Here is a 10,456-nt window from a genome sequence, read left to right as displayed (position 1 = left end):
TGATAAAATGCCTAAATAAATTGTGTTCATGGTATGAAAGTTTATAAATGACCTACGAAATTGTAAAAATTCCACAATATATTGAGTCTTTTTTAACAAAAAATAAAAAAGAGTGAAAAATCATATTTCAAACTCGGATTGAAAGTCGAAGGACTTGAGACTGGTGGGCTTGGCAAAAATGGTCTTAAAAATTTCAAAGGAAGCGTAGTAAAAAGAAGAAGAGAAGCTGCAGAGGTCAAAATATAAATATATAAAAAAACGGAGAGTAAATAGTAAACACTAGTCTCTATTTCCTCAGTCTCTGGTTAGATCGCTCTGTTTCTCTCCTTTTTTTAGTTTTTTTATTTTATCAAAGTAAATAAATAAATAATTTAAACAAACATTTTCCTTGGAAGAATAAACAAAAAAATGAATGTGAAAAAAAAAAAACAAAGAAAAGCCGCGGCTGCTGTAGACACCAAAATCCAGAGAGAGAGAGAGAGAGAGAGAGGGAGAGAGAGTTGGGCAATTGATTCCAGCTACAGAGATCGCACCCTATCGAAAACCCAAACCCAATAAATCAAACCAAATTCTTTTCTTTTTGTTCTTATTACCGATATCATTTGTTTAAAATCTTAATTAATAATTAGTTCTTAAAAAGAATAAAAATTCAAACATCGGTTGGTACCGATTTGAATCTAGTGATCGGGTCTAATTCACTGGAAATCTTTGGTGGGTTTTCGGTTTCGTCAAATGGGTTGGCTTTGTTTTTCTGTTTGGTATTGTAGAGAGAGATTTATGGATTTGTGGGCTTAAATTACTTTTCGATTTTTTTTAAACATTTTGTAGTTGTCGTTTGATGATTTCTTTGGGGAGGAGAGATGCGAGAGAGGATTTAGGGTTAGGGTTTGGTAGTGAGAGAGAGATGGAAGATACTGAGCTTGAAGAAGGGGAAGCGTGCTCTTACCATAACATTAACACCAACAATGATGATGATTATGATGAGAGCATTGACCCTGATATTGCTCTCTCTTACATAGTAAGTTTTTTTTTTTTCTTTCTTTGTAATATGTCTGTGAGAATAATTTAAGTTTGATTTTAATTTTGTGAAAGTCTTGTTTTGTTAGTGCTCTATATCATCTGTTGAATTTATTTCTTGTTGTTGTTCTTTTGTGCTTTAGATCCAAATTATGATGTTTAAGTCTTAATTCTGGTTGTTTGCAATGTTGAGTTTGGTAATTTTTATCTGATTAATATGTCCTTTCTGGTCCTTGAGAACATAATTGCTCGGGATTTTGGAAGGGAAGGGTAGATGAAAATAGTAGGTTTTCTTTTAGTGCTTGGGTTTTATTGGCTTTAGATGTTTAAACACGGTGTTTTGGTTTAGTTTGATCTACAAAGTGAATGTTTTGGCAGCTTCATTCTTGTGGAGACATGAAATATGTGCTGAGCTTGTTCAATTATTATAAAGATGTACTTGGTTATGATTCAGTGATGTGGGATTGCATGGACTATGCGAATACAAGCAAGTTCCAGAAAATGAACCTTTTGAAAACTTTAGTTTGTCATTTGAGCAGCATGTGACTGATTATCGAAATTTTGAATTCATGAATTTTAGATTTTCGTATCTCGATTAGAACCAGGAGTCAACATTCTTAATTCACTTATAATAGCTCCCTGACACTTAATTGCCTAGTTGAAATTTGTGGTGCCTATGTATACAAACATGAGATGTATAGAGTGTTTTTTATTCCAAAGGTTGCAGCTCTTTCAATTATTTGCTGTTCTGTCAGTTTATACCTGTGTATATTTGTACTCTTCTTCTTTCCTGATATGCAACTGCTTGCTTCTCCCTCTTTCCTTTTCAAGGGTGAGAAACTACAAGATGTCTTGGGACACTTTCAAAAAGATTTTGAAGGTGGAGTTTCAGCTGAGAATTTGGGTAAGTCAATATACTGCAGAAGGTGGAGTTTCAGCAGCAAAAAACAACTGTGTAAAATTAGAGTTTGTATTATGATATTTATTGTTCTGGGATTTTCAAATTTCTACAGGGGCCAAGTTTGGTAGTTATGGTTCATTTTTGCCTACATATCAGCGGTCTCCTGTTTGGTCTCACCCAAGAACCTCACCAAAAATTCAACACTTCAATGCAACTAGATCTCCAAATCATTTGCAACTGGAGGTGGATATATGTTTTCATTATTGAGCATATCACTAGTTAATAATTGATTTCAAGAAGGAACCTTTAGCTAAATTTTTGTTGACTTTGGAGTTACTATCTTGAACTTTTTATTATTTGTTCTTAAAATAGGGTGGTCGCCATAGCTCTGTATCTTCGTCAACTGCATCTCAATCAGTAAGAATTGAACCTTCCTCCACAGTATTGAAAACATCATCCTCCTTGAACGAGTCTGTTAAACAAGAAGCAAATGTGCCATCCACTCAATTTGCTGAGGAAGTTGTTCCTAGAGATGAATCTGTAAACAGGAAATGTGCTAGTTTACCAGACCAGAAAATGCTGAAAGTTCGAATCAAAGTGGGTTCCGATAACTTGTCAACACAAAAAAATGCTGCCATCTACAGTGGTCTTGGGCTTGATGTCTCACCATCTTCCTCACTGGATGACAGCCCCTCTGAGAGTGACGAGATGTCTCATGAACCTCAAGATGCTCGTCTTGAATCTCCTGCTCATATTCTTCAGGTAAATTTTCTCCCTGAAAGTTTCTAACCTGTCATGTACAACTCCACTTTGTGTTGGAACTCGGCAATGATGAGAATGTATTTGGTTTGATTTTGTGATTGAGCAGATAATGACATCGTTTCCTGTGCCTGGAGTTCTGCTGCTATCACCTCTTCCTGATGATCTAATCCACTTGAAAGAGAAGGAAAAATTACTCAAAGACAGTGAATGCTTGCCTGTTCCAAGGTTCGGAACAGAAAATTCTTGCATTGTAGTGAATGGGTCTAGCTCTGTGAAGGGTGATGGGACAATTTTTGGAGAGAAGAAGATAAAGTCAATAGCAGGAAATGAACTTTCAGCAGAATCCAACAGCAATGTTAATAAGGATTCTGGGAATGGTGGTGTTATATCAAAGGAGACAGAACTTGACACTTTTGCTTGTGAGGAGCTTGTTTCGAACACCTTAAAGCTTCCACTTTTGTCAAATTCATATTCTGCTGTTGTTGGCACTTCAAAAGGAAGGAGGGCATCTAATGTGTCCAAGGGAGTGATGAGTGACAAAGGTTTTTCTGGTCTTACTAAAGAGGACTCGCTGGTGCCAATATTGATCCAGGAGAATGGCTGGATCAATAATTCCAAATCCAAGTCCTTGGGAAAGGTTTGGGAAGATAAAAAAACTAGCACACTTTGCAGTGAGTCAGTCTCCCCAAAGAAAGATGGTGATTGCAAAGGAGAAAAGCCTTATGAATCAGTCAAAATTGACTCAAATGTTTCCAAGGGGAGAAAGGCTCCATCAGAACCTCCCAAACAGAATGCTGATGAGAAAGCTATGCCTTATGAACAGGAAGGTATGAAGTTACCTCATGTTAAGGAGTCCTGTTCTGAGGGAAAAAAGAAACTAAAGGGAAGTCAAAGTCATGGCAATGTAGTTGCCGAGGCACCAAAGGAGAGTCTGAGGGTTGGCTCATCTTTGTCACTGAAAAATAAGAAGATCAGTTGTGCAGACAAACATACAACTAAAGGGGAGTCAGAGGATTTGAAATTAAAAAAGAATTCTGGAAAACCTGGTGATAGATACAGAGAGTTTTTTGGGGACATAGAACTAGAACAAGAAGAAATCCAGACAAGTCCATTGGTGAAGAATTATGATGATAAGCTGGGGGACTTAGAAATGGTTGAAAAGAGCACGCATGGAAGTAACAGCATGTTTAAGGAAAGATCAAGCAGTAAGAAAGTGGACAAGCTGTTAACATCTGAAGCATTTCCTAAAGCTGCATCAATTGGAGTTGTGCACAATGGAGACGGGCCCATACCTGATACTGCTCTTGGTGAAGATAATTGGGTCTGTTGTGACAAGTGTCAAAAATGGCGGCTTCTTCCACCTCGTACAAACCCTGATGACCTGCCTGAAAAATGGCTGTGTAGCATGCTTGACTGGCTGTAAGTACCCTTTTACATTTTACACATTGCAGAGAAACAACAAATCCTATTGAGTAGTTAGAAATAAAATCTGCTGGTTTAATGCATCTTCCTCATCTTCTGATGTTTGATTTTTAAATCATAAATGCCTTAGGCCTGGTATGAACCAGTGTAGTTTTAGTGAGGATGAAACAACACTTTCAACTCGGTCTCTTAAACAAAACAATTCTGGTGGGAATATATCTGGAGTAGCCATGGCTGATGTTTGGAATGCTGATCAGAGCCACCAAAATCTTGATTCACATGTTGGGCTTAGAAAAAAGCATGGTTTAAAGGAGTTACCAAATATAACATATAAAGAAGGTGGACCTATTCGGTTGTCAAACCCTGCAAAGAAGAGCTTACAGGTATCGGCGACAAATGGAAGCTTAAATGATGTGAAACCATCTCCTTTGGTAACTGAACCCCATTCCTTGACACTGAGCAAGTCTAGCCATTTAGCTGTGGAGAAACTCGAACATAAGCAGAGAGAGAAGCACAGAGGACTGGACGTTTGTTCTGACCGAGGTATAGGATTTAAAGTAGCTTTTTGTGCCTTAAAACTTCTGTTTCTTGAAGCGTAAAACTTACCTCTTTGCTAACACACACTCAGGTGGTAATTCTAAGCGATCAAAGGGGAAAGGCAAAAGAGATCTTGATCAAGATTCTTTTAAAGCTGCTAAGAAAATTAGAACTGAAGATTTGCCAGAAGATTGGACATCTGACCATGGTGGGGCAATTGAAAAGGTGGGTCCTACTTCAAGCAATGCTTTGATTACTACGTCATCAGGGAAGAATCTTCCCAAACACAACGATTGTTCTTTTAAGAACATAAAGCATGATCAAAATGACTGGGCTCAACTTTCTTCTAGAAAAACAAAGGATGGTGCCTGCACTTCCTTGGATAATGGGTCTGTGGATGTGGGCCACTGTGATGACAAAGATACAAAGAAAAGGAGAGTGAAGGAAAGTTATGATGCCCAACCCTATCATGTTTCCCTTTCAAAGACTGGGCATCATATCCAGGATAGTAATATCTTGGCCAAGGAGGAGTTGAATGGAAATGACTACAGGAAAGGTAAGAAGGCCAGAGTATCCAGGTCCGAAGGGAAGGAGGCCAGTGGAAGTAAAAGCAATGGTAGGATAGACAAAAAAGGTAGTCACAGAAAGAATCAGCAACAAGGACATGACCTAGGGAGCACCCTATCTCAGCAGAGCTTGGATGGTGTGGATTCTTTGAAGAGGGACTCGGGACTGTTACATCTGGCAGCTACTTCTAGCTCTTCCAAAGTTTCTAGCTCCCACAAAACCAAAGCCAATTTCCATGATGCAAAAGGTTCACCAGTAGAATCAGTTTCATCATCACCTATGAGAGTTTCAAAGCCAGAAAAACTTGCATCAGCAAGAAAGAATGTCACCAAGAAAGATGATTCTGCTGATGCTGGTTTCTTTGCCCTAGGTGGCCTGAGAAGATTTTTTGACGGGGAAGACGATGGTGGGAGTAATCCATCCCTTGATGATAAAACACAAATAGAAAAACACCATCTTGTTGATGGGTCTCATCCAAGGAAGTCTGGAAATGGTTCCTCTTCACAGTCCAAAGACAAGAATAGGAATTTTAATTCTGAGTTTGAAAATGAAGTTAAAGTTTCTAATTCCTTTCATGCACAAGCACCTGCCTGTGAAGTAAAACCAACAAATTGCAAAAACAAGGCCGAAGTGAAGCTTGGGATCAAATCTGAGGAAAATCAGAATAAACATGTTGGTAAGGACTCTGCAGGACAATTGTTGAGTGATAATAGCAAAAGAGAGAATCAGTTAAATGTTGGAGTACCCAGTTATTCGGATGTTAAAGTTGATGCTACCAGAAACCATGATACAGTCTCTATTGCAAAGCAGAGTGTGGAGGAGCCTTCTTCTGGAAGAGCTCAAAATGAGACACTTGCTGATTGCCCTTATCCAAATCCTGGGTCCCACGAAGGAAACAGGGCAAATATGTTGGCTGTAAATGCCTCTGCTGGGGATAATGAATTGAAAGGGTTGAAACAGATTCGAGAGGTTGATCATCCAAATGGGATGCATCACCATCACAGCAGTTCCAGAAATGCCTCATCAAATGGGCACAGGGTCAGGGATCATGATGCTTCAGGTGCAGTTAAAAGGGATTCCTTCAGTCAGGCTGCTAACAATGCTTTGAAAGAAGCTAAAAATCTGAAACACATGGCTGATCGTCTGAAGGTTTCTATAGTTTATCTTTTAAGAATTTGTTTTCTTTAATATGCAACTCTTTCCAATGTTGGTTACCTTCTGCAGAACTCTGGGTCCAATCTTGAGAGTACAAGGCTTTACTTTGAGGCAGCTCTGAAGTTTCTTCATGGAGCATCTCTGTTGGAAACCTGTGGTGGTGAGAATGCCAAAAATGGAGAGCCAATGCAAGTTTACAGTAGCACTGCAAAACTGTGCGAGTAAGTCAGTGTGGAGCTTGATGAAGTGTGTTCTTTTGGTGGATGGGATGGGGGGTTTAAATGTTTTTAGAACCATGGAATGATGCCTTTTTTGTTTGTTAGTTTATCCTTTTAAACTTGCAACAAGGTGACTCTATTTGTTTAAACAGTTAGAAACCTAGAACTGGCCAAATAGATGCTGGAAATGCTGGTACCATTTTTGTGCATCTCTTGCTTGTTTTCACTCTGTTGGGATTTGACATTTTAACTTTGATTCGACCACAAATGGCACATGGCTTAGGTTAACCTGGCCTCTTGGTTGATGTTTTTATTTCCTTTTTTAGCTGCAGAACACTTTTTCCACGTGGTAATTGAAACAACAATTGTTTGTATTTGTTGCATTAGTGTTTTTGTATTTGTTCCTTTTTGGGTAATGTGTGGAAATACTTTCATGACTAAACTACATGGCATTTGTGTCATACTATGTGAACTAAGGCTCTTAGCTGTCCTTTTTTTATTTGTCTGTGCTTTGACTTCTCCTCAAACTTGTTATCTAACTCAGGAGTTTTTTTCATTATTAATAAAAAATTGTTAGCATTTTCCATTGACGATTTCATTTCTAATGGAATAAATGAGTTATTGCAGCCTCCTTACTGCCTTCCTTTGCTAAACCTCGTGATATGTTAGGTTTTGCGCCCATGAATACGAGAAGTCCAAAGACATGGCTGCTGCTGCTCTGGCCTACAAATGCATGGAGGTTGCATACATGAGGGCAATTTATTCCTCACATACTAGTGCAAATAGAGATCGGCATGAGTTGCAGATAGCTTTACAAATTATTCCTCCAGGTAATTTGAAACATGCAATGATCTCTACTTTGATCTCTTGACTGTAACACCACTATTGGTCACTGTTTCCCTGGGAGTTGTGTTTGGGTTTACAATATTTACTATGTGACAAAACCACCTCTGGCACTTCATTGTTATGGAAATGCCAAACTTAGTCATAATTCATTTGTAAGTTGTCATCATATGTAATAAAACACTGATTTGAATCAGACCTCTTGGACTTCATACCTTCTTACACAAGAACAGTTTATTGAGACACACAGATGTGATTTCAGTGTGATGTTTTTTGATGAATCAATATATTCAGCTCCCAGTTTCTGCATTTTGCATAGGAATCATTTGATACTCAAGAAAGGTTGTCCAAATCTTATGCCTGCTGAATTTATGATTTTATGTTGATATATGCTGTCATGTATTAGTATTGTATCCCAAGGTACTTGATTGAAATTTCTCTTATTTCTCTTGTCATATAAACATTTTGTCACTCTTTGGGCTCTTAGCTTTTCCAAATACTTAATGTGGGCATTCAATGGGTACTTGTGAATTGCTGTGATGCCATTCTTTCATAATTTATAGGTGAATCACCTTCTTCTTCTGCCTCTGATATTGATAACCTGAATCACACAACAACACCAGACAAAGTTCCATTGACTAAAGGTATTGGCTCTCCTCAAGTGACTGGAAGTCACATTATTGCTGCTCGTAATCGTCCCAACTTTTTGCGGTTGCTCAGATTTGTAAGTATTTCAGATTTTGTGTTGGAAAAAGCTTTTCTTGTCCTCTAATTATCTCATTGAGGGAGCTTTAAAACATAATTTTGAGCGTTGGAATATAAAGATATTGGCCAAGGAACATATTTTGATTACAACATACAGAAAGTTTGATAGGAAACACCTATGTTGATTAGTGCTTCCTTTCCAGTACAAGAGCATCACATTTATTCTCGTTATGCACCATATGTCATGAAATTGTCACTTGTTGGTGTCTGTTTGAGTCAATCAACCCATGAAACTTTGCTGTCATATATTACAGAAGCTGGTGCTCCATTATTTGGTTCAAAAGTTTACATCTGTATGAAATGGTCAGGAATATTAGCATCATAAAATGTGATTTTTCAGGCACAGGATGTAAATTCTGCAATGGAAGCCTCTAGAAAATCACGCCTTGCTTTTGCAGCAGCTAATGCCAGCTTTAGAGAAGTCCCGTGTGGAGAGGGCATTTCTTCCATTAAAACAGCTCTTGATTTTAACTTCCAAGATGTCGAGGGACTACTACGAATGGTGCGGCTTGCAATTGAAGCTATAAGCCGCTAAGAGCCCAGTTGTTAAATGAGATGATAACAACCTTCGAGGAAGTTTTGCTTGGTTGGTGTATTCTTGGGATTTGGCCTTTTAGGGAAGGCAAAAAAGCAACCTGATCTCTCCGTTGCAGTACTTGATATGTCTTTTTGAGGGATCAGTTATCAACAAGATGCCAGCTCAGTGCTCTTTGTACATGTGTATACTGCAGGATAATATTGAACTTCGAGCATGTCCTTTTGTAATCATACTTCAGCTGCTCTCTGATTCAGACAATGACCTCACTTATAAGCCATTCAAGATTGGTGTCGAGGACAATTGATTCACAAGACTCTGCAGAATTCGGAGCCTGTAGAAATAAGGAAGTTTTGTGGTCCAAAATGATTGTGGTTCAAGAAATAATGGAATGAGAGTAGAGATCCCCAACTATAAAGTTACATGGGATTTTAGAATTTTGAAATCAGAGGATCCCATCTTTATGGAGATTGTTTTTTATTTTTCCGGGATGGAGTTCTTGTTTTGCCATAGTGTTAATTTGCTATTCACAACTCATCGAAAGATATTTTGAGGATTGGAAACTGTAATATATGTTGCTAACATCATGATTTGACTATCAGAGACCACACTTTCTTTGGTACAGCACCATGTAAAAATGATGGGGCATTCTCAGGTTGGCTATGCAATTCGTTTCCTTTTTTCATTTGATGAGCAATATTTTGTTTTCCTTTCTTCTGTATCATCAATTTTTATTCTATTTTTCATATGGTTTTGCAGGTTACCTTGTTGAGCTTTTGTAGTTGCAGTTTGAAACTCTTTTTCCCATTTGTTAATAGATAGATAGTAGGAAGAAGTTGGATAGTTTCATAGTGGAAAAAATGACATTACTGTTGCATGAGGTGAGGTTATGTCCGAAAAGGTTTGTGGAGTGATGGTAGTTGTGAGCATTTAGTTGGATTGTTTATTGGTATACTGTATGATCCCTGACTCCCTCCCTGTCTCCTGCACTCCTTGGCAGTGGCTGTTATGTACATGTAAAATCAAGTTATCTTAAAGGGAATTTTTTGGTTGTTCCCGAGGGATTGTTTCATTCTAAACCAGCAGGCAGCGAATGCAGACTGCAGGTAAAGCAATTCTCTCCAATTTGTAATTGATCATGACAAATTATAGAAGTTAAATAATTGTATCATGAAAATGCAACTCTTCCTTTATTGGTCCATTTTTTTGGCAAACGTAGTTGTTTGGAAATGAATCTATCTATTGTTGTAGTAATCCATCAATAAATTCTGACTGTGACCTAATCAGTTAAATCTCTCATAATTCACTCCATTCCACAGAGCTTGCAAATTGCACTAAGTCAACTTTCCTCTTGATTAGGCAGGCAGTGGTCGGAAACTACTTGCAATTTGATTTTTCTGTGGCTTGTTTAGTGGTCTCTAAGCTGTAATTCTATTTTCAGGTTCAGTGATTTGGGGCAGTGGCAGTGGCAGTGGCAGTCTGGTTCTTGCACTATCCGTCTCAGTTTGTGCTGTTTATTTTATGCTCCCCCACCTTTGTTCCCTGCATCTCAATTGTTTTGTAACTCTGGAGCCATGTTCATAATCCGTTGTACATTAATGAATGATGAGATTCTCACCAACATCTCCATTCCAATCCCAGCTGATCTTTGTGCTTACCCACTTCAACACATGTATCATAGCAAAAGATTTTGAATAAAGAGAGGGAAATTAAAAAAAAAAAAAAAAAAAACCG

The 10,456-nt window shown here is 38.1% G+C and overlaps 1 protein-coding gene across 3 annotated transcripts; it reads left to right on the top strand.

Moving 5' to 3' along the window:
* The first annotated feature begins 400 nt into the window (after positions 1 to 400).
* On the top strand, positions 401 to 10,377 carry LOC105114634 (uncharacterized). 3 transcript variants are annotated; one of them, XM_011011235.1, is made up of 14 exons: positions 401 to 1,018; positions 1,849 to 1,921; positions 2,031 to 2,161; positions 2,291 to 2,680; positions 2,787 to 4,099; positions 4,233 to 4,645; positions 4,731 to 6,355; positions 6,431 to 6,582; positions 7,249 to 7,409; positions 7,986 to 8,146; positions 8,528 to 9,377; positions 9,482 to 9,603; positions 9,723 to 9,828; positions 10,164 to 10,377. In XM_011011235.1, exons 1-11 carry the CDS (start codon positions 839 to 841, stop codon positions 8,720 to 8,722), a joined length of 4,794 nt encoding a protein of 1,597 aa, XP_011009537.1. In that variant the 5' UTR covers positions 401 to 838; the 3' UTR covers positions 8,723 to 9,377; positions 9,482 to 9,603; positions 9,723 to 9,828; positions 10,164 to 10,377. The 3 variants fall into 3 exon arrangements, with proteins under 3 accessions (XP_011009537.1, XP_011009538.1, XP_011009536.1); XM_011011236.1 differs by having other exon boundaries at positions 9,482 to 9,828; positions 10,177 to 10,377; XM_011011234.1 differs by having other exon boundaries at positions 9,482 to 9,828.
* Positions 10,378 to 10,456: the final 79 nt, after the last annotated feature.

This window comes from Populus euphratica, unplaced genomic scaffold (genome assembly GCF_000495115.2).
Source record: "Populus euphratica unplaced genomic scaffold, PopEup_1.0 scaffold547.1, whole genome shotgun sequence".
Classification (NCBI taxonomy): domain Eukaryota; kingdom Viridiplantae; phylum Streptophyta; class Magnoliopsida; order Malpighiales; family Salicaceae; genus Populus; species Populus euphratica.
Note: the sequence above shows the minus strand (reverse complement) of the source record. Positions and strands in the feature narration are given on the sequence as shown.